Source organism: Lotus japonicus, chromosome 6 (assembly GCF_012489685.1).
Source record: "Lotus japonicus ecotype B-129 chromosome 6, LjGifu_v1.2".
In the NCBI taxonomy this organism is placed as follows: domain Eukaryota; kingdom Viridiplantae; phylum Streptophyta; class Magnoliopsida; order Fabales; family Fabaceae; genus Lotus; species Lotus japonicus.
Genome location: NC_080046.1, coordinates 54,647,984 through 54,671,511, shown reverse-complemented (window position 1 = coordinate 54,671,511; position 23,528 = coordinate 54,647,984). Strand labels below are relative to the sequence as shown.

The 23,528-nt window shown below is 35.2% G+C and overlaps 3 protein-coding genes across 4 annotated transcripts; 2 read left to right on the top strand and 1 right to left on the bottom strand.

The window, feature by feature from the left end:
• Positions 1-6,901: 6,901 nt before the first annotated feature.
• LOC130721947 (pectinesterase 1-like) lies at positions 6,902-10,120 on the top strand. Its single transcript, XM_057572531.1, has 4 exons — positions 6,902-7,483; positions 7,721-7,924; positions 9,353-9,594; positions 9,706-10,120. Exons 1-4 carry the CDS (start codon positions 6,989-6,991, stop codon positions 9,863-9,865), a joined length of 1,101 nt encoding a protein of 366 aa, XP_057428514.1. The 5' UTR covers positions 6,902-6,988; the 3' UTR covers positions 9,866-10,120.
• Positions 10,121-13,501: 3,381 nt separating this feature from the next.
• LOC130726452 (uncharacterized) lies at positions 13,502-14,793 on the top strand. Its single transcript, XM_057577711.1, has one exon. The coding sequence runs from the start codon at positions 13,906-13,908 to the stop codon at positions 14,476-14,478; it is 573 nt and encodes a 190-aa protein (XP_057433694.1). The 5' UTR covers positions 13,502-13,905; the 3' UTR covers positions 14,479-14,793.
• A 2,333-nt stretch (positions 14,794-17,126) lies between these two features.
• On the bottom strand, positions 17,127-23,318 carry LOC130726555 (oxysterol-binding protein-related protein 4C). Of its 2 annotated transcripts, XM_057577838.1 has the most exons (7): positions 23,095-23,317; positions 20,847-21,011; positions 19,441-19,686; positions 19,163-19,259; positions 18,258-18,552; positions 17,683-17,785; positions 17,127-17,527 (listed from the first exon to the last, which is right to left on the bottom strand). In XM_057577838.1, the coding sequence occupies exons 1-7, from the start codon at positions 23,095-23,097 to the stop codon at positions 17,276-17,278; spliced, it is 1,161 nt and encodes a 386-aa protein (XP_057433821.1). In that variant the 5' UTR covers positions 23,098-23,317; the 3' UTR covers positions 17,127-17,275. The 2 variants fall into 2 exon arrangements, with proteins under 2 accessions (XP_057433821.1, XP_057433822.1); XM_057577839.1 differs by lacking the exon at positions 20,847-21,011 and having other exon boundaries at positions 23,095-23,318.
• Between the last annotated feature and the right edge of the window lie 210 nt (positions 23,319-23,528).

Below are 23,528 nucleotides of genomic sequence, written 5' to 3'. Positions count from 1 at the left end.
AACGCTCAAAACGCAAAAGTCGCAGCATCAGGTTTTGCCACTACGCACATGCGTGGGCATCAGGTTTTTCCAACAGTAGCTCCACGCATGTGCGTAGGATACATGGCGCACATGCGTGGCTCATCTGATTTTTCTTCAATTTTGTAACTCCTTCTTCATCTATCATCATGGCTCATTACTTGGCTTTCAATCATAATCATTTTCCATCAAAAACCTATCAAACCTGAAAGAATCTCAAGAAACCATCAAAACAACAATGTAACTCATGGAAACATCTCATTAATCATGTTAACTCATCAATCCATCATGTAAATACGGTTCTCGCACAAGACAGATGTCGAACGCGATGCTGGGACAACCAGTTCGACAACTGACTAACAGTAACAAAACCAGAAAAATAATAAAGTATAACACAGAAGATTGGTAACCCAGTTCGGTGAAACTTCACCTACGTCTGGAGGGTTTGCACCCAAAGAAAGGAAATCCACTATCTCAAGATTCAGGAATTACAGACACTCATGAACAACTCAGTTCATAGTTCACTTCCTAATCAACCCAGTGTATTTCTACTTAGTATCTCAACCTAAGTATGAGAGCCTCTCTCCCTTTCTCTCAATCACTGCCACAGTGATTGGTAACAAACAATCAACAATCAGAGTTTGAAGAATTAAAGAACACAGAACACAACTTTGCTTTATAGAATCAGGGAGCAAAGTTTGTTCACAAGAAACAAGGATAAAGAACAATGAACAACCCTAAAATACTTGATCTCTCTATTAGCTTCAGTGGTCTTCAAGCTTTAGGTCTTCATCCTTTTTATAGACTTCAGCAGCAGCAGGTAGGCACTAGGGTTTGCTTGGGCTGAAGTAACAGATTGCAACAATAAATCTAAACTGAATCTCCAAGATATTGTTGCAAAATTCAAACGTAAAGATAGAAACCAATCTTTTAATAAAGATTGTTTCAACAAATAACAACCCACAAATCAAAACCCTTCTGGAACAGCTACTTGATCCTCAAGTAACTATAAAAACATATCTTCATAAAATCTTCAAGGGCCCACAAAATCAAACTTAAGCAAAGGACTAATGTCCTACCTTCACGAAATCAGATGCCACGGCATCTGCTTCGACAATCAGTTGTTTTTGACAAAATGCATGACAAAATGTACCAACAATCTCCCCCTTTGTCAAATTTTGTCTAAAACAACTCACAAATTAGAGAGGATAAACATAGAGAACCAAAGCTCCCCCTTAGCAGCAGAACTCCCCCTCAAATGATGCATTCATACTAACAACTTGCATAGTTGGAATATAGAACATAGCAGCAGAATATACTAACTATCCAACAAGTGTAAACTAGTAAACCAGTAGCAACTTGAACAGTAGCAGCTTGAACATAAACCAGTTACTTGCCTTGTCTTGAAAGAGTCTTCAACTTATTACAGACCAAAGCTAACACTTGCAAATCACACATAGTCTTCACAGCAACAGAAACAACACAGATTCTTCACCAAACTACTCCCCCTTTTTAACACAAATTTGGCAAAGGTAGCACAGCATAAACAAACCATCACTTCTAAGACCAGAATGACAACAATTCATGAACACTTTCAATAACTGACTTCTTACAAACGGTAGATGGTTCAGAACCCAAGGCAGATTGATGGATTTGGAGATCAAGTTCAGATGTGTCAACAATGGGGTTTGGATTTCCAGCAGAGGGTTACATATTCACATCTGAAGTAGTCTCAACTAATGTCTCAACATGAGGTTCAACATTAGGAACAGAAATAGATTCAACTGATATCTCATGAATCACATTAGGCACAATAACATTAGGATCTGCACTTACAGATTCACCTATGCTTGCATGAACAGTTGCTGGTGCATTTGAGATTTCAAGAGAACTTGCAGCAACAAATTTCTTCCTCCATTCCTTCATAACATCTACACCAGAACTCTGAGATTTAAGAAGAGCAACATCCTTTGAATATGATCTATTCACCCTAGATGGCTGTGGAGACATCTCTTCCTCGCCGAAGAACTTGACTCTAACTCCTTCTTTAGGTTTCCACTCTTTCCTTGATGAAGCTACTTGTGGATTAGTCCTTGGTTGATCATGAGACTGAGGATATCCATATAGCTTGTAACAGTAGGGCCTTATATGACCAAGTTTGCCACAGTGATGACATCTCCAAGTAGATTTCTTGGATTTTCTGAACTGAGGGTACACATGTCGTATAGAATGATGCGACATTGGGTCTGACATTGGTTGCTTAGTTTGCTTTTCAGATGAAGCAGACTTATTTGCACTCTTGTAGCTGAAGTCTATCCCCTCCATATCTCCAACTGTTTTCCCAACTTCCAGAATCTCCTCTAACACATTAGTACTTTTATTCATCATACGAATAGACTTTTTCATACCTTCAAGCTTTGAGTTCAGTAATGTTACCTCCTCCTGCAGTTTTGCATTAGTGATATGAAGTTTCTCATTCTCCTCACGCAACTTGCTGATGGTCTTTACTTCTTCTTGCAAACTGGAGTTATTACTCTGAAGTTGCTTCTTCTCAGCAATCAAATCCTTGACTTCTTTTCTCATTTTCTCACCATACGTACATGATTCCTCCCACTTAGCCAGCAACAATTTGTAGGTTTCAACTAGTTCTTCCTCATCACCATCACTTGACTCAGCATCAGAATAGCACTTCCCAATGAGAGCCTTTACATGAATAGCCTTGGTTGTATCATTCTCATGTTTGTCTTTGAGTTGAAATTCAGTATTCTTCACATTGTCCGACACATTGTCCAGGACATTTGTATTTGACATTCTGCCCAAACTCTTCAATGCTTTGTTAAGTAATGATACAGCTTCTGCAATGTTTGCATCAGTATCCTTCTCCCTCTGATCTTCATCTTCTTCAGTGTTGGACACAAAAGTTATACTCTTCGCCTTCTTCTCAGATCTACCATTAAGAGACATCTCAAAGGTTTGCAAGGAACCAATGAGTTCATCAACCTTGATGTTACTGATGTCTTGGGCTTCTTCAATGGCAGTTACCTTCATATCAAACCTCTTGGGGAGAGACCTGAGAATCTTTCTTGCTAACTTTTCTTCAGACATGGGTTCCCCTAGGGCAAAAGAAGAGTTGGCTAGATCCCTTATACGCATGTGAAACTCATATATGGATTCATCCTCATTCATCTTCATAGTCTCAAACTGAGTTGTAAGAAGCTGAAACTTTGACATACGAACTCTTGATGTTCCTTCATGGGCAGTCTTGAGAATCTCCCATGCTTCTTTAGCCACAGTACATGTGTTGATTAACCTGAACATATTTTTGTCAACTCCATTAAAAATAGCATTCAAGGCTTTGGAGTTTCCAAGAGCTTCGTCATCTTCTTTCTTTGTCCACTTATCTTCAGGCTTCAATTCAGTTGTGGATGCTATCACAGGATGTTTCCACCCCTTGACTATTGCCTTCCATGTTATACTGTCCATAGATTTGAGAAAAACCACCATTCGAGCCTTCCAGTAGTCATAATTAGTACCATCCAAAATTGGTGGCATATAGATTGATCTTCTTCCATCCATAGTGTTGTCCTTGAAAACAGTATATATTCCCTGGAGCTCACCCAACAGAATAGGGTGCCTGCTCTGATGCCAATTGTAAATACGGTTCTCGCACAAGACAGATGTCGAACGCGATGCTGGGACAACCGGTTCGACAACTGACTAACAGTAACAAAACCAGAAAAATAATAAAGTATAACATAGAAGATTGGTAACCCAGTTCGGTGAAACTTCACCTACGTCTGGAGGGTTTGCACCCAAAGAAAGGAAATCCACTATCTCAAGATTCAGGAATTACAGACACTCATGAACAACTCAGTTCATAGTTCACTTCCTAATCAACCCAGTGTATTTCTACTTAGTATCTCAACCTAAGTATGAGAGCCTCTCTCCCTTTCTCTCAATCACTGCCACAGTGATTGGTAACAAACAATCAACAATCAGAGTTTGAAGAATTAAAGAACACAGAACACAACTTTGCTTTATAGAATAAGGGAGCAAAGTTTGTTCACAAGAAACAAGGATAAAGAACAATGAACAACCCTAAAATACTTGATCTCTCTCTATTAGCTTCAGTGGTCTTCAAGCTTTAGGTCTTCATCCTTTTTATAGACTTCAGCAGCAGCAGGTAGGCACTAGGGTTTGCTTGGGCTGAAGTAACAGATTGCAACAATAAATCTAAACTGAATCTCCAAGATATTGTTGCAAAATTCAAACGTAAAGATAGAAACCAATCTTTTAATAAAGATTGTTTCAACAAATAACAACCCACAAATCAAAACCCTTCTGGAACAGCTACTTGATCCTCAAGTAACTATAAAAACATATCTTCATAAAATCTTCAAGGGCCCACAAAATCAAACTTAAGCAAAGGACTAATGTCCTACCTTCACGAAATCAGATGCCACGGCATCTGCTTCGACAATCAGTTGTTTTTGACAAAATGCATGACAAAATGTACCAACACATCATTCAAATCATCAAATAAAACTCCAAATATGCAATCAACTCTCATATTCTCACAAGATTTCAACTCAAATCTGAACATAAGAATTAACCTCAAACTAAAACTAATAAAAAGACCAAATAAATAAATTAAAAATACTTAAACTAATACAAATGCAATTAGGAATTATAAAGGGACTCAACTTGACTCAAAACTCAATGAAGGACTCAAAAAAAAGAATAAAGAAACAAAAAGGAATCGATAAACATAGAATAAACCCCGGGTCATCAGTTATCAATAAAAAATTAATATTTTTATTAATGCGGGGCCTAACCCCTCCCTATAACAAAAGAATATTTTTATTAATGTAAAGGTTTAGTGTATTTTAATTATTATTACTACTTTTTAGGAAAAAAATCCTCAAGTTGTGATTAATTTGAAATTGAGAAATTGAAAAGATTTCCATTTATTAATTAATATAATGAATAATATAGAAGGTTATTAATAACCTATAATTAATACTTTTTTTAATGTGAAGGTCAGGTAAATTTTAGTTTTATTTTTATTATTATTATTAGTACTATTTTAATTTTTTATCTATTTGTTATTAATAATTAAAATTTAAATGATAAAAATGATTTTTTAAAGTATGATAAATTGAGAATTTTATAAATTAGTAATTAATATTATGAATAATATAAAAGTCTGTTAATAACTAATTATTATTTTTATTAATGTATAGATCAATTCAACTTTATCTATATACTTTTTTTGAATGATTACTTATATATTTAACTTTAATACTTATTATATTTTTATGTATGAAAAATAGTAATTTGATTTATTTTATAATTTTTTATAAATTTTCCTCAACTTATGATTAATAATTAAAATAAAATTAATTTGGATTTTAATATATGAGAAATTGAATTTTTTATGCACTTAGTAACTAATACAAAATATTATTAAGAACTAATTAATATTTTTATTAATGTGTAAAGGTAAAGCCAATTTAAATTATTGTAATTGTTATTTAATATTTTTTTTCTCAAGTTGTGATTTATAATTAAATCTTAAAAAATATTCATATATAAATTTAAATATGAGAGATTGAAATTTTTTCTATTTATTTAGTTACTAGTATAACGAATAGTATACAAAGTTATTAAAAATTAATTAATATTGTTACTAATATGAAGGTCAAGTCGATTTTTCTTTTACTAACTAAGTAACAATATCAATAACTAATTAATATTACTAATTAGTACGTACTGTTACTTGTTCTTTACAAAATTTCAACTCTTTTTCTAAAGTTAGTAATCCTGTCAAAATGATCTTCAGGGTTAATGGTCAAATTAGTTCCTGAGTTTGTAAGCGAGTTTGATTTTAGTTAATCTGACAATAATGACGTTTAGTGGAGGTCAAAAACCGCCAATAATAGTATAAATAACCGCCACCAAACATCATTTTTCGTCAGAATAACTAAAATCAAACTCGCTTACAAACTCAATGATTAATTTGACTATTAACCCCCAAGTTCCAATCACTCATGTTGGTAATGTCATATTCTTCATGACAACTTGTTTTTAAAAAATGTCACTCATGTTGGTAATGTCATATTCTTCATGCCAACTTGTTTTTACAAAATGTCATGTATTGTATTGTTTTTCAGTTTAATCTCAAAGTAAGATATATCTCAAAGAAAGTACATTATGACTCTTCTTAAGGTAAGGATACTGAATTTAGGAAGAATGAAGCAACTTCTCTTCATTGGATCCGCATCTCAATTTAAGCAATAATGATGGTGATGGAAAAGTACATGTCACTATGTCAGCACCTAGGACATCTCATCTTCAAGCTGCTCATTATTTACTGCATAATCTTATGGGTTCAGTTGGCCAAGAATTATTGTTTCCGTCCAATTCTTCTCTTAACATCAAGGCCTATCTTAAAAGTTTTACCCCTGCCGAGGTTTTATCCATCCACAGTATTTTAACATTATAATTTGTTTAAATGAATTAATCTTGTACTACTTTTTTTTTTCAAAGAAAACTTGTACTACTTAGACCAATAACTCGTTGATATTAAAAATTAAGGGGATGAAAGTAAAATATACTCTATATCCTCTATCTCCTCCTATTTTAGGAGATTACACTTCATTAACGTCAAATTAAAAATAGCTAATCCATATATTTACACAACAAAATTTTGCTCTCGCTAAACTTGAATTTTCTTGTGGAGAATCCTTTCAGTTTTGCCTTCCATGTTCGTGTGATTAAAAAGCCTTTGTTTAATTTTATCTTCCTAACATAAAATGGGTGAATGACATTAACCACTCCAAAAATATAGTGTTACAAATTTAAGCATCTCTCTTGTTCTAAGTGTCCTATCATTTGCAAAATCACTCAATCTTTGTTCATCATTCACCCCAGAAACAAAACTTCAATAGCAAAATCAAGAACTAAAAACATGGCTTCAAAAACCAAAATTTGCATTACTCAAGTGGCTTTCATAGCTTTTCTCATAGCTGATGTTGTTCTATGCGATGACAATGTGCCAGTTCCTGCAGATAGGGCTCAAGTTGACAAATGGTTTAGTGAAAATGTTGGGCCCTTAGCTCAGAGGAAGGCTACCCTGGACCCTGCACTAGTGGCGGCGGAGGATTACCCTCCTAAGGTTGTGAAGGTTAAGCCAGATGGAAGCGGCGATTTCAAGACCATCACGGAGGCCATTAACAGCATTCCTATAGCGAACGCCAAGCGTATGATTGTGTACATTGCAGGCGGAAATTATAATGAGAAAGTGAAAATTGATAGAGGAAAGCCATTTATTACCTTTTATGGAGAACCAGGGAACATGCCAAACTTGACATATGGGGGCACTGCAAAACAATATGGCACTCTTGACAGTGCTACATTGATCGTTGAATCGGATTACTTTGTGGCCACTAACATCATCTTCTCGGTACGTATTCAATAAAAAATCAAAACAAAAGCCAAATAACTGTGTGCATGTTTAGAGATTCTTCTGCAATTAATTCTGAAGTCAGAATCAATTCTTTCGAGAAGCTTAGGTGTTTCAGAATTGAATTTAAGAAAAACAAATTAAGCAGTTTCAAACACGCTAGGAGTTTGAGTACTATACATAATTATATATTTTATATATGCCTTTTATTGACTTCTGATTTGCTTTCTTGTTTAGAACTCTGCACCAAGACCTGATGGAAGGGAGGACGAACAAGCAGTAGCATTGAGAATTACTGGTGACAAAGCAGCATTTTATAACTGCAAGTTTTTTGGATTCCAGGACACGTTGTGTGATGATAGGAATAAGCATTTCTTCAAAGATTGCTTTTTTCAAGGCACCGTGGACTTTATTTTTGGAAGTGCGAAATCTCTATATTTGGTAATTAATAATAACTTTTTAGTGAACTGTATAATGTTTTTAGGCCTCATTTGGGAAAATAGCTTAATTAAGCGCTTATGAGCACAATCGCTTATTACATAAGTGTTTATTCATAAGTTATTTTTAAAATTTTATTGAAATAAATTGAAAATAAGGTATACATAAGCATAAATTGTTTCTCATAAGCTATTCAAGCTATCCTGAATAACTTATGAAAATAAGCTCAAAACAGCTTATAATAGGGCATAAGCTATTAGCATAAGCTCTCTCAAACACTGTCGTAAACACTTATGCTATTAGATAAGCTCAAATAAGCTCTTCTAAACAAAGCCTAATCTTTTGAGGGGGTCGAAAGTGTTACGATTAGGGGTGTTCATCGGATCGGATCGATCCGATGAAACTGACGAACCGAACCTAACAAAGTAATTGGATTGATTTTTTTGTTATTCGGTTCATAACTGATCGAAACCGATAAAAATCAGTGAAGAATGGTTCGGTTCACGGTTTGAAAAATAAAAAACTAGTAAACCGATGAACCGAACCAAAGATATATATTTATTTATAAAATATTTTAATGTATATATATATATATGTGTGTGTGTATTTAAGAAATGTTTTGAAGAAATATTATTTATGTTAGATTTTTTATGTTTGTTAAACTTATTATGTTTTTGTTTTCTATTATTAATTTGTGATGGTACCTATACTAAACATTACATTAAGCATTTCTGCAATTGGATTGATTTTTTTGTTATTCGGTTCATAACTGATCGAAACCGATAAAAATCAGTGAAGAATGGTTCGGTTCACGGTTTGAAAAATAAAAAACTAGTAAACCGATGAACCGAACCAAAGATATATATTTATTTATAAAATATTTTAATGTATATATATATATATGTGTGTGTGTATTTAAGAAATGTTTTGAAGAAATATTATTTATGTTAGATTTTTTATGTTTGTTAAACTTATTATGTTTTTGTTTTCTATTATTAATTTGTGATGGTACCTATACTAAACATTACATTAAGCATTTCTGCATTATTAAGTTCTTAATTAAGTTGTTGATTATGAATTAAGCTACGATTGATATATGGATTTCCCATTTTTATGCATTGTTAAGTTGTGAATCATATGCGATTGCTATATATCTAAAGTTGTGCCATTGATATTGAAAAAAAAAAAAAGAGGTTGCGAAACTGATGAACCGAGCCGATCCAAACTGTTCATCATCGATTTGGTTCGGTTCGATTTTGAAAACTTTTTTGCTATCAGTCGATTAAAACCGAACCAATGAATTTTGATTGGATCGGTTTTTGGTTTCACCTAAAACCGATCCAAACCGAACCACGAACACCCCTAGTTACGATGAATTTTGCAAACTCTAAGCACTAAACCTTAAATCTTAAACAATTACGATCCATGCAGAGGTCACAGCTGAACGTGCTCGGCGATGCCCAAATGACAGCAATAGCAGCACAAGGAAGGAAAAACACGGTAGATGACGAAGGCTTCACATTTGTCCATTGCGACATCACTGGAACCGGGAATGGAACCTACTTGGCAAGAGCATGGATGTCTCATTCTAGAGTGATTTATGCTTACTCCCAAATGACCGATGTTGTGAATGATGCCGGGTGGACCGACACCATGGCGGTGGACTATGGCGAGTATGTTTTGTTCTTTGGATTGAAATCTTTTGTCCTCAAACTTTGACTTAAAATCTTGACATAAAAATCATATAATAGCATAATGTGACTAATATATGTCATTGTCTACAGGACTGTGTATTTTGGAGAGTACAATAACGCAGGACCTGGTGCAGATCGTACTGGGCGACCTGAGTATGTGAAGCAACTAAGTGATGCTGAGGTCAAACCTTTCATTACGCTTGCTTCGATTGAAGGTTCCAAATGGCTACTTCCTCCATCAAAAGTCTAATTGATCGATCACCACATTCTTCTATATATATGGCAATAATATTGGTCATGCACCCCACATTTTGTTATACTGGTGGTGAATTAGGAAAAGGCTCAGCTCATAAAGTTGTTCGTGCTTGTAATTTATTTTTTGTGTTTTTTTAAAGTAAAATATGTATAATATATATGAAAAGTTGAGAAAAAACTCATCTCAATTTATTTTAGTGTTTAACATATCAACATTGTAATAATAAGAGGTAGTTGTTTTTGATAGACACTTTCGTTTTCTCTCTCAACCTTTCTCTCTCTAGTTTCACGCTCTCGCTCAATCTGCTAGGGTTATCGTCGTGCCCCTCCCATTGGCGCGGTGGCAACCTCCCTTTACTTGCTTTCTGGCTTCTCTTCTTCTCCTTGTCTGAAATAATGAGAGCTTCCTCTCTTCCTTGTCCTGTCGTTACCTCTCCTTCCAGATCGGTGCTTTTGCCTTTGCTCCGCCACCGCTTCACCTTCGTCGCCGGCGATGTGTCTGCTCGGTGGTGGCGTCGGGCCCTGCTCGGTTTGGTTATTTGGAAATCGCTTTGCCTCTCGCCGAATCTTCGCCGTGTCTACACGGTTTTCGGTCTGGATCTGTGCTTGCCTGTTGAGGCCAGATCCGGGTGAGTGGTGGCCTTGTAGTGCGGCGGCGTGTCCCTCCTTCCCCCTTGGAGTCTAGCCGATGTTGTCTTCATCAGAGGTCGCTTTCCTCTTTCTTGCTGCGATGTGGATTTGGTTCTGGTTCGTGTCTCGCCAATGGCGCTTCCGTCGCTACTGCGCCTTACAATCATGTCGTTGTTGGTGAGCCTCTTTGCTTGCCTTGATCTGTACTAGCCTGTTGAGGCCAGATCCGAGTCTGTGGTGGCTTGTTGTGCGATGGCGGCGTCCTTGTTTTTCCCTTCGCTCGGAGTTCACCCCTGTTTTTCAGAACATTGCTCGTGGCTCCTCAGATCTGTTGATTTCGGCGTCCTTTCTGAGATTTGAACCTTTCAAAGTGTTAAATGATATTTTATCCTTCACAGTTTTGCAACTTTGGTGTCGGTGGCAGTTGAGGAGCTTCTTCTAATATGCTTTTGAGGTGTTGTGCGGTGGAGTTATACTGAAAGTTCGATGCAGACGAGGTTGGTGGTCTTGGTGCAAGCCTTCAGTGGTGTTTTGGTCTCTTGGGCTTAGGTCTTAGGTCTCATGGTCGATAGTTCGTGCTTTGTTGTATTTCTAGTGCCGAGATGTGGTTCCGTTTTTGTTGGGTTGTGTGACTTTTGTCACAAATTGGGTCCCTGACGGATGTCTATCTCGTAGGTTTTTTATGTCAAATTGTTCTCATGATCATTGGGTAGCTAGCAGGTTTAATATATGCTCTATAGCATTGGATACTATTTGTACTATCGACCTTTTATATATATATATATATATATATAACTTTTGTTTTAAAAAAAACAAAGAGGTAATATACCATGTAAAGTAATGTCAATGAGGAATGTATTTTATTTTCTTGTAATGTCCAATAAAGTGTGCTATATACTCTTATTTTGATACAAGTGAAGCTTGTAGCGCATGTCCACTTATTGAATCGTGCAAAATATACTGATTTTAAACTTTTAATACCAGATGAATAAAATTGAATTGTCAAAAGAATCATATTACACTGTCAGTGCATCATCATTTTTCTCTATGTTCTTAATATAAAGGACTGCAAATATACTTAATTCTAGTATTCTACTTGTGAGAATAGAATAATAAATTTTAAGTTTTTGCTTGCTTGTATACTTCTCTTAGTTAAAAAATAAATGGGATATATTAGCTGTGGAGTACTGACTAATAGACTTCCAACTTCCATTTGTTTTCTAGGAGTATTTTAGTAACTATCATATTGAGAAATATATAACCACATAAAAAATTATATAACTTGCTCTGCCATATTTCTTGAAGAAAATTAGTTGACGTGCCATCACCTACTTCTTCTATATATGTGTGTAGTAGGTACATGTATCTATTTACATCAGTGTAGGTAAATAATCAATTAAAGTTTTATTTGACTAGATAATATAAGGCTAAAAAGCATTTTTGACCCCTGATGTTTTAAGTTTGTGCAAATTCTGTCCCTACTCTATTTTTGTCGATGGTTCTACTCCTCATGTTTTCAAACAGTGCACCGTCTACCCCTCCGTGCCAGTCTAGACGTTAAAAAACTAACGGAATGAGCTGATTTGACTTTTTTTTTAATATTTTTTGGACCTGCAACGTGGAAATTACAAATGAAATTGGAAAAAGGGGCATGAGAGATTCAAACTCAAGACCTGTAAGTAGCAAAACATGCATTTAACCAGTTCAGTTACATACATAATTGATATATACATCAAACAAATTTAATTTATATCATTTCCTTGATCATCACCAACTTCATATACTCCTCTTCATCTCTCTAATTCACTCAGGAACATCTCCTGAGAAAGCCTGACTGACGGAGGGGTAGACGGTGCACTGTTTGAAAACATGAGGGGTAGAAACGTCGACAAAAATATATTAGGGGCAGAATTTGCACAAACTTAAAACATCAGGGGCAAAAAATGTTTTTTAGCCATAATATAATTATAAAGATATATATGTATTATAATAAGGAGGAAGTTATTCAATGCTTCTATATGCATTAATTTACAAATAAGGTGTGATAATGATTAATTATGATCGGATAAATAACACATAAATGGTTTTATATTTCAAATGCACTCTTTTATATAAGAGTTTACTTGAATTTAAAGTCATATACTTTGTGCTGATTAGAAAAATTGAAATAATAAGGATCGAATTTTTGATCACTTGATCATAAAAGACTCTAATATTATATAATAACAATTATTTCAAAAAGTTAAACTATTGGATAAACCCAAAGAAGATATTGCTTTTATATTTCTAACAAAATGCAATATATTTTTCTTGACCGATTTGCGCGTTTGATAATGAATTGATAAGTAGTACAGAAATAGAATAATGGACACGCATAACTTACTCTATAGATGAATGGTTTGAAAGTGAGATTACCTACCTACCACGCTACCACCACTATGGAGTATGAACTTAGCACAAAACTAAAGGTAGTAAGCACCTAGCAGCAAGATAACTAGATAACAAAACCAAAAGGTAAGAGCAAGTGGAAAGTTTGCGTTTCATATACTTCAGTCAAGCCCTCGTGTTATATCAAAGTCCACCTTCCACTTTTTAATCTATTATCACTTCTTATTTCTTAATCAAGGGTCCTACGTACCATGAAAGTAATATTAGCACATGATAGACATTGTCTTGTCCCAACCCTCACGGCTAATTAAGGCCCTTCAACTCCATCCAAAAGCAAAATGATTGAATTTTCTCCATGTCTGATTATAATTAGCAATTTGCTTTGACTCCTTCAAACTTGAATTTCATCAGCTTAGCATAAAAAAAGGGCCATGACTTCTTGGTCACTAACCTCTTTCTTACGGTTGGGTTAGAAACTTTGGTGTTTTTGTAAAGAATTGAAAGGGACATTCTGATTTTTAGTTCAATTTTGGTCACTGCACTACTGCATAATTTTTCACTTCAATCAAGCCTATATATATATGACTTAAATGGCCATCATGAGACTCATCGATCTTGTGCTTCCAAAATTGAAGCACTTCTAAATAGCCACCCTTCTATGTCTTTCAACAATTGATTATATATATAGCTTGTTTGGAAATCTTCTACAATTGATTTTAAAATCAAATTAATTCTGACAAGAAACTCATGTGAGTAGTTTCTGAGTGTCAGAATTGACTCCGAGAAAAAACAAGTTTTGCTTAGTCAGAAAAACCAAGGTTTAGGAAACCAACAAGCATCCGTTTCATTACTAAATTTCTCCCCTCTGAGGCTTAAAAAAACAGAAACTTATCCAGCTAATGTATCAATAGTCAAATTCCAAATTGTCTATTTTATATTGTTAACATTTTGCATATATTATAACAACTATTACTCTTTCCTTCTGCATCATTTCTCAATCATTTAGAAGCAGAGATCATGGGAGGGTGTTTTTCTTGTAGATCATCCTCCAAGAACTCCAAATCAAACAGTGTTAGACTAGTTCATCTCAGTGGCTATGTAGAGGATTTTGAGCAACCAATTTCAGTGAGTCAAGTCACTGGAAACAGTGGAAACCCCACAAGTCATTTTGTTTGCACTTCTGTTCAGCTTCTTTCCTCTTGCTCAAAATCACTTAAGGGAGACACACAACTCCAACCAGGGAATGTGTACTTCATGCTTCCATACTCAATTCTTCAACCTGATGTTTCTCCTGTGGATTTGGCTTCCCTTGCAAAGAGGCTCACATCAATAGCCAAAACAAGAAGAAGATCATGTGATGAGGACAAAAAGTCCTTGAAGGCTAGTCCTTTGGCTAGTCAAATTGGGTTGAGCAATGTTTGGAGTTCACCTTCTAGGAGCCCTGGCAGAGTTGGTGTGGCTGAGGAAATTGGACTGGCTTATGGAGGAAGAAGTGTTTCTGGAGTGAGGCCATGGAAACCTATCTTGGGCACTATTAGGGAGAAGTCACTCAATAGGAGAAGTGAGTCAGATTTGCTAGAAAATCGTTGATGTTTGCAAGGCCTTGGAAGAAGACATGTAAGATGGTTTGATTTTTAATTTTCTTTTCTTACTCAAGATATCTCACAGCCGATAGGCGTGAGACTACTCACCCGCCCCATAATAGTCAGTGCACTAAGATGTAGGGGCTGGCTTGATGAATCTCTTGTGAGTGAAAGGAAAATATGAAATTTGAGGCTGTTGCTTTTGAAAATTTTCTTGTGTCTTATTCTCCTACTTTGTACTTAAGAATGTTTCTGAAAGTCCAAATGTTTAAGCACTTAAGATAATTCAGTCTGCAGATTTCATGCCCTTTGGGCCATTCAATCTTCTAGTTTTGTGTCTTGTTGTAATTAAAATCCATGGAACTGTCAAATTAAGAGAAACTTCTGCTAGTGAAATCTGTGAATTTTTGTGGTACAACTTGAAGTCTTTAGATTGTATGATTTGGATGCACAACAAAATTATAATTTTTATTAGAACTGATAAGATGTATTTAATTTTAAAGTCTGGCAACCAAATTTGTATTTTTGTTTTAATTGCTTCCTTCTGACAACCATGATCCACCAAGGTCTACTACCAAGTTGACTTTTTTTTCAAGGAAAGATTCAAATTTCATTAATGAGAAAGATCAGACGAAGCTACATTCAAGATGAAAGGCAGGACATTCCTCATCCAAATAGTACTAGGAAAACAACAAGCTAACTTTGCTATGTGATGACCAAAATTGTTCTGCTGTCTATAAACATGAGAAAGGGAAAAAAAGATTCAATCCATCAGCCAAAAAGTGGCAATGATCTACTAAAAGCTGTAACTATGAACAACAGCCATAACAATTCAGCCACAATGATCCCTAACCACAGCACCAAAACCCAGCCACCCCTTCTGCAGACTCGCATGTCGCATCAACATTCAGCTTCAAAACACCGTGTGGAGGGGGAGTCCATGCCTTACTAGTTACTATCAAGTTGACTTTAATTGCTCAGGTTAACAGATAGATTGGCCAGCTAACCATGACTTTAACAATAACTATAGTTTGTAAATTTGTACAATAAAGTAGCAGCCCCCAGTTCAATAAGAGTAACAGTTAAAAACACTCATACATCCTTTTTTTCTATACTTTTTTCTTTCACTCACATCACATCACATATTATGGTCCCGTTTGGAAAAACAGCTTAATTAAGCGCTTATGGTCATAAGCGCTTATTCATAAGCTATTTTTAAAAATTTATTGAAATAAATTAAAAATAAGCTGTATATAATCATAAGCTATTTTTCATAAGCTGTCCTGAGTAGCTTATGAAAATAAGCTGAAAATAGCTTATGGCAGGCCATAAGCTGTTTGCATAAGCTCTCCCAAACACTGGCATAAGAGCTTATGCTGCCAGATAAGCTCAAATAAGCTCTTCCAAACTGGGTCTATATCTATTAATATCCACGCTTCTCTTATCTTTAGGTATTTACACACACATAAAAAAAATGTTATTGAAATCTTTATTAATGAACAATGTCGTACCTCTCTTTTATATAACGAAAATGTTATATAAACATTCACTTTTGCAGTTATTGGACATTCAAGGATCATATGTTTTAGTGTCGGTCTTTACCCGCCACAAACATTAGCGGCAAATAACGACCACCATATGTCAATTGAATGTTTGTGAAAGAATGAACGGGCAATTACGCTTCTTTCCGTTCTTTGAGACAGTATGAAATGTTTGAGAAAACTTGATTTTTTTTAGGAACATCAATAGTGTACATTGGGCTGATAATTATTTTAATAAGCTTTGACACTCCTAGTTGACTTACTGTATACCTCTAACCAAGAGTAGGTGACAGCAAAAAAGGTAATCCAGTGTACTTTTGGGTCTAAAATCTAGTGTTAAAAATTAAAGAAGTCATGTGCCAAATGAATCCAATCAGAAAGCCCACAATGAGGAAAGATCATTCGTGATGATCTCCAACTAAGTGTGTGTTTGGTTTCAAATTTGGAGAGGTCAAACGTGGATCCAGAAATCCAAAAGCAACTATTTCTTGCTTCTGCAAACGTGGATCGGGGCCAAACGTGGATCTGCAGAAGTTTTCCAAACACACACTAAATTTTAGGTGTAAAATCTAGTAATAAAAAACAAACAAAAAGCCAATGTATAAAAGAATCCAAATAGAAAGCCCACATTAGGGGGATATCATTCACAAATGGACCCCGTCACGTAGTTCAATACTACAACTGTTCTCCCTTTGAAACATCCCCGGACAACATCCACGGACTTCTGCCATGGCTGCTGATTTCAGAGGCTATATGGAGGTTGACAGGTTGTGTTTGAGAATCCTGAAGACACTGTGCAATCAGGTCACATTGAAGGATGGTCATAGCTTCTTTGTAGTAGGGTATGTTCACATAACATTAACACCATTGTTACTTGTTACATATAATCCATTCCTTTCGTTTTTTCAGCTACTGATTATGCTTTTGCTGCAAAATTTTATACTGAATTGGAAACTTCTTTTTGCCTTTGAACTTGAAAGTTTAATCTCTTTTTGTCCATGGAATTTATGCACTTTTTTTTATTGGTTAAAATTATGAGAATCTGACCTCTATGTGTTAGAAAGAGTTTATTGTTAGAATTTCTCAAGAAAAGTTAACTGGCAAAGAATATAGACATCACTAGCTAGATATTCTTATTGAAAAATTCTTACCATAAAATTTTCTGTTATTGACTAGATAGTCACATAAAACTTGTCTTTTTCTTACTTAGATACATATCTATGAAAAATAAAGTTATCAACTTATCATACTAAATAGCTACAATCATTGTGCTATAATGGGAGCTGCTGAAACCCATTTTTGAGTAGGTACACAGTCCCACCCTGATTCTTTGCTGTAAGATACAATAAAATGCTTAGGACTCCAAGTTTCTCCTTTTGTTTCTCTTTCTGTCATGAGTTCCCTCTGTTTTTCCTCCACTGCATGCTTTGCTTCTCTTGCTTTCTCCCACTCTTTTCTCAGAATAGCTTCACTCAATTCACTCCAAACATGGGCTGATTCTGTTGGCAACACACTCTGATTCAACAAAAGAAACTCATGTCACATGCAGGAAAACATGACTAGAACATGTCACATTCATCTTTTGCAGGCCTTGCCAGAAAGATCTTGATTCATAAACAAATAAAGAAGTAACATAAGGAAGTGTAATGCGGCAGAGAATAGACTGTTACCTCTGCATCTTTAAGAATAGGAACTTGGAGCCCTGACATGACTTCCTTTGCATCATATATGACTCTAACCATCCCATTTTTTGGATCCTTCAATTTCACAGTTCTGAAAATTGATTTGGATTAGAACTGTAATATGGTTTGAAAATATAATTCTTGAAAATAATCTAGGCACTTAAATAGTGAATAATTGATCAAATGTTTAGCTTGCCATTAATCAGATTCTTCAGGATCTAATGTTTGCTTGTCTTAGCTTAACTTTAAGAAATATTCAGCTCTTCTATATTGTTATATATCACGCCCTGTTGGGAAGAGTTTATTTGAACTTTTTTTATTTAGCCTAAGTGTTTAGAAGAGTTTATATAAAAAAACTTATAAAGAAGTGTTTTACCTATGACCTATTTTCAGTTTATTTCATTGAACTTCTCAAATTAGCTTATCGCATAAGCGCTTATTGACTTAAACATTCAATAAAGCTGTTTACACAAACGCACAATTTTTATATAATTTTTGCCTTTACTAAATATATGACCCAAAGAAAGTAGAAGTTCAGAATGTGGTTGGAAGGAAAATAATACCTATCCCAATGACCATCAACTTCATATAGAACTTTCAAAGATGAAGGGTCACGGATCTTCCCTTTGATCACTTTATGATTTCCCCCAATACCTAGAAAAGAATGAGTTGATCTGTAGGATAACTCAGCTACCAGACCTGTTTCTAGGCATCTTATAGTAACTGTGCCAACCCAATCAGCCCCAGGAACTGGAAGAATTCTAAACAGAAGGTGAGGACAATTCATTTCATATGTTTCGCCATGATTTAGGAGCTTCAACCGACGTATACCATGCACTTGAGCTTCAACTGATGTGCCTGCATATTTAATTTTTGATAAAGATATTAATCTACACAACTTTTTTCAGTAAGGAGCAACATTTAGAACTTGATATCATTCTGTAAGGAGCAACATTTAGAACTTTTTTCAGTTGTAACTGGCATACTTATTCTAGATCATTTGTGAAGAATTTAAGAATCCAAGATATCATTCAAAATTGAAAATTGTGATCAAATTAAACTTAACAATAAGCAATGTATTGCATGGTTTTGGATTCAAAATCAGAAAGATATATAGGATTAGATGAACTCTGAAATTGAGAGTTCCTAATAATTTTGTGTCAAAATGCAAAATTTTCTTTTTGGAGACTAGAAATAATCAAATGCACTAATGCAGCACTTGACAATTTTATGACAGTGTTCTAGTACAGATGCTTCTCATATTTCCCTTTCAAGACATTTGATTGTAGTCAAGCAAATGCATCATATTTCCCCTGCATTGATTCTTTGTTGAAATCTGGTCACTCGATTTAACTATTGAATTACTGATTTTTGCTGTACCAATTGTTCAACAATTAGGATTTGAAGAAGGATGTTATGACAACAGTTTGATTGAATTACTTATGATCCAAGAAAAAGGTGAAGGTACCATAAAACTTTGGAACAGGTTGCTGACACCATAGCATTTCTATGTTCTCCTTCTCATCTGTTGCATGCAGGGCAGTTACTGGAGGGTGATGGGAAACCTGCAGGCATTTGCAAACCAAGAATCTAATTATCTTGGAAGTGGACATCAAGGAAACTCAACAAGCCAAAAGAATAGCGTGTTTGGATTGGCAGTGACACACAATTCAAAGCACGGTAACTCCATTAGCAATAAAGTTAGGTAAGAAGCATTAGGCAAATGCAGAATTGGGAAGCAAGTACCTGTTCAAGTAACACATTAAGATTTCCTTTGGAAACATGATGTGTCTCACCAAGAATGGGATTATAAGGAGCAGCCCCAAAAGTTGCAGGGCGTGTGGTGGATATGCACCATGCCACCACTGATATGAACCTATCCAATGGACTCTGCCCTCTGTTGCACACACTTAGCATGTCCGAAGCCGCGCAATACACTGATTCACCATAGCACTGAAGTTGTGACTTTGGTAAGTTGAACAATGGTGGCAGCTGCAAGTAAGGCCAAACATTTTCATCACTCCCTGTAAAACGGTGACCCAAATGATACTACTATGAGTACTATCATGTTTTCCATTTCCTACCTTTTTGGAAACTTGGTCGAAAACCACAATGGAATTAAAATCATGGTTGATAGAAGAAAACTCGTTTGGAAACTACGGTGAATTCAAAATCATGGTAGACAGAAGTAAAAGCTAAGGAGAGTTACTTCTATCTGCCATGATTTCAATTCACTGTGGTTTTCGACCAAGTTTTCAAATATGCACTATATTTGCGAATAGCACTAGCAAGGTTTACAACTAGATGAGTGTTTATTGTATCTGAGTTGAATTATCATAGCGTCATATGAAATTTTGCATTTATCTTTCTTCTACGAAAAACTCACTTATTTGATAGTTATGGAGAAAGATAAACACAAAATTTTAATATAAATGTGTCTAACATCACATCATCATGGTCATGCAATTCTCATTGTCACACGTATCACACATTTCATCGCAAAATAAAATCGTTATTATTAGTCACACTTGCACATAATAAGTATATAATCATATCATATTATAAGTAAGAATTTGTGAAAATTTAAGAATAATTATATTTATAAATCAAATGGTACTATTTATGAAAGAGTCAATAAGAATGTCAATTCATTTAAACGCATCCACACTTTATAGTAGTATTATTTTTTTCTCCTATTTTGAAAGTGAACCTATTTTATGTTTCAATGCTCTGTACTTTTTCTGCTGTTTTGAGTTTGGACTGCAGGGTTTGGCACTTTGGACTCATAATCTGTACAACTTGTTTGGTCTGTTTGTAATGAGTTGGGTACCCTTGTACCCTTTTTTTCAATAAATAAACAAACTCCTGGCATTTATTTGGTCAATAGGGTAGGGGAAACAATCTGTGGGACATAACTTAATAAGCAATGGTCATGTTGGTGGTGTCAGAAAGTCCATACTCCATAATGATAGAACCCAAAGTAGGCAAACGCTAGATAGGAGCAAATCTTCTAATTAATATTATTTTTCTTCAATTTTTAAATTTAAAAAAAAGGAAAAATATCAACTAATAATAGAATATGTGTCATTATTTCAATAAAAGGACAACATAATACATGAGTAGTGTAAATGAGTGTTATAAATCAGTATTACCTGTAAGCGGGTGAGATCAGACCCTGGACGAATATTCTTGAATAAACTTAAGACGCGTTGCAAAAGATTAGGGGCATTGTAAGTAGCTTCTGAATCAGATTCCTTATCAAGTGTTTGTGGTCTTGTGAGTGTAATTTGCTTTTCTTTCTTCTCTTCCTTATTTACCTACAATCGACCACACCTCTCATATTAACATTTTCTAAACCGCTAGAGCTAATGTTGTTGCCAGATTTGTAATTTTCATTTCCTAATGTTCAATTTGCACTGTGGAGTAGGAGTACATTGAAACTTTTTTGCTATTATTTTCTTGTATAAATGTAAATGTAATAAAACTAAGAGAAATATGTTCTCGTGTCTGAACTAAATACAAAAAATTTTCACAATCATAAATTAAAGAAAAGTGCATGTTCTATCATTTCTCCAAAAAGAACAGATAGTGATTAATGAAAATAAATGATTTCCCTTACTATCATTTAATATTTTTTATGTAAAGTAAAAGCAGCTAACGACTACAACAATGCTCTCCAATTGGACCTAATTTGACCATAAATTGAAGCCGGCAAAGCCAGCAAGGAATCAATAAATTAAGGTCAAAACCGCGTTCTATACATTACAGCCATAAAAAGTTAAAACCAACGGCTGATTTATTAAGGTCAATTTGTCGTCTTAGCATACATTAGAATTTGGATTTCGTGTTTTATATACATTAGTTTTGCCATTTGGAAATGGGAAACTGTTCCGGGAACCCTGACCAAGGCCGGGTAGGACACCCAGGACAGGGCTGGACCCCACGGAACGTCCCTATCAAGGGACGGATCAGAGGGTCTGGAAACGCCCTACTTACAGGCCCCACCGCCAAGGGTAAGGACAAGGTACCCGGGGCCCACTAGATAGAGGTTGACCTAGGCCAACCACCCTAGGGGTAGGTTGGCCGGTGCAGATCCGTAGGGGCCCCCAAACCATTGGATCACTGTTCCTCTACAGGTAATCCAACGGTGAGCTGTGTCCCCTTGTACGAGCCATGCATGACGTTGCATGGCTCCAACCCTAATTCAACCTCTCATATATAAAGGAAGCACCTCTCTCATTCAAAGGTAACGTATTCTCTCCAAACTCACCATTCTTACAACTTCTCTCACTGACTTTAGCATCGGAGTGTCTTGCAGGAGCCCCTCCCGGGACCTTGCCTACTTGGAGTCCTTCAACGCGTCCAGATCCCCTCTCTCCTACCCCTTATCAACGGGTAGCTTGATCTCTCCCAAATCAGAAACCACTACTAAAAGCTTAACGAAAATAAGTCCAAACAATGTCCTATACTCAACTCTTTCTTTTAGTGTGAACAAAAAACTCTTTCTTTTAGTGCTCACACTTTTTCAACTTTAAATGACTAAAAGCATGTTTGATTACAACTTCTATTTATTACTTTTATTAAAAACAGATCCTATTCATGGTTATTTTAACATTGTAAAAGATCTCGATTGAACAATTTTTTTACGAAAAAAATAAATAAATTTAGAAAACAAGAAAAGAATCCCCCAAACCCTAAATTTTACAAGGATTTTGATGAATAATAAAGAGTTTTTCACAAAATTCACAATGCAGACTTGCCAGACTCTGTTATGTGGGAAAAGTACAAATGATGTACAGAATCTGGAGATTTAATTGTTGGTTCATGAACGAAGAAGAAGAAAAGCATATAATTCTGCAAATGATGTTTGATATATCACATATATATCCTTTTCGTTGCACGTGGGGCACATTGAATTTGAAAGCAAAACAAAACAAATTCAACTAGGGTTCGCCAACTCGGCATTGAAAAATATTCTTGGACATTGTGCCCGTGAACCAAAAACATCAACCTCTTTAATCTTAATTTTCTTGTTTCGCTTTCACATACATGCTTTGATTGAAGAGAGAATCATAAAATATTTCTATAACAATTTGCTTCATTCCATATCCAGAAACAACAAACTATCTGTGATTCTTTATGTTTTTTATGAATGCGTTGGAAGACAACTCATTTTGCATTAAAGCCACTTTCTAAGATGCTAGAAAACACAGCCATACATTAGAAAACAAGAAAAAATATAGAAAGGATGATAATCTATAGTGCAAACATAGAATAAGATGATATAATCGAAGTATATGTGGCTAATGAAAATATACGTAGGATAAACGTAGAGAAAGGTGTATGTATGAGAAGTTGAAAACAAACAAACTATGAAGAGAGATCGATTAAAGCACGTACCATGTCTAGGTTAAGAAATTAAGAACACAGGTTGTGTGTGAGAGAGATAAAGAGAGAGCACAGAAGAGAGTAAGGAATTGTATGAGGTGGTTGCTCAAAGTGGAAGAAGCGGTAGATGAAGATTGAGAGAGATGTGGTGGCCTCGTCAGAGGAATTAATAGAGCAATTTGTGCACTTGCTTTATATAGATGAACTTTGCCTTTGGTGCACTGCTTAGAAGACAAATAACAGGATATTCAATATATATACTTGTTTTCCCCCTATTTTTCTAGAGTTTAATGAATATGCACTGACAGTGTAAAATAGTTTTACACAGACATCCAATTGAATTCCGCCAAATCAGAAAATATTTTATTCTTTTAATTAAAATTAAAGTCAAATGTAATTATCTTTCCTATGTGGCATGCTTTGATTGGATGACTGTGTAAAACTAT

Excerpts from the sequence above, each read along its gene's own strand:
- LOC130721947 (XM_057572531.1), top strand. The coding sequence starts at position 6,989 with ATGGCTTCAAAAACCAAAATTTGCATTACTCAAGTGGCTTTCATAGCT. Across the intron at positions 7,925-9,352 it reads GTGCGAAATCTCTATATTTG|AGGTCACAGCTGAACGTGCT; the intron begins GTAATTAATAAT and ends CGATCCATGCAG. Across the intron at positions 9,595-9,705 it reads ATGGCGGTGGACTATGGCGA|GACTGTGTATTTTGGAGAGT; the intron begins GTATGTTTTGTT and ends CATTGTCTACAG.
- LOC130726452 (XM_057577711.1), top strand. The coding sequence starts at position 13,906 with ATGGGAGGGTGTTTTTCTTGTAGATCATCCTCCAAGAACTCCAAATCA.
- LOC130726555 (XM_057577838.1), bottom strand. Across the intron at positions 17,786-18,257 it reads GTTGATGGTCATTGGGATAG|AACTGTGAAATTGAAGGATC; the intron begins GTATTATTTTCC and ends ATCAATTTTCAG. Across the intron at positions 17,528-17,682 it reads CTATTCTTAAAGATGCAGAG|AGTGTGTTGCCAACAGAATC; the intron begins GTAACAGTCTAT and ends TTGTTGAATCAG.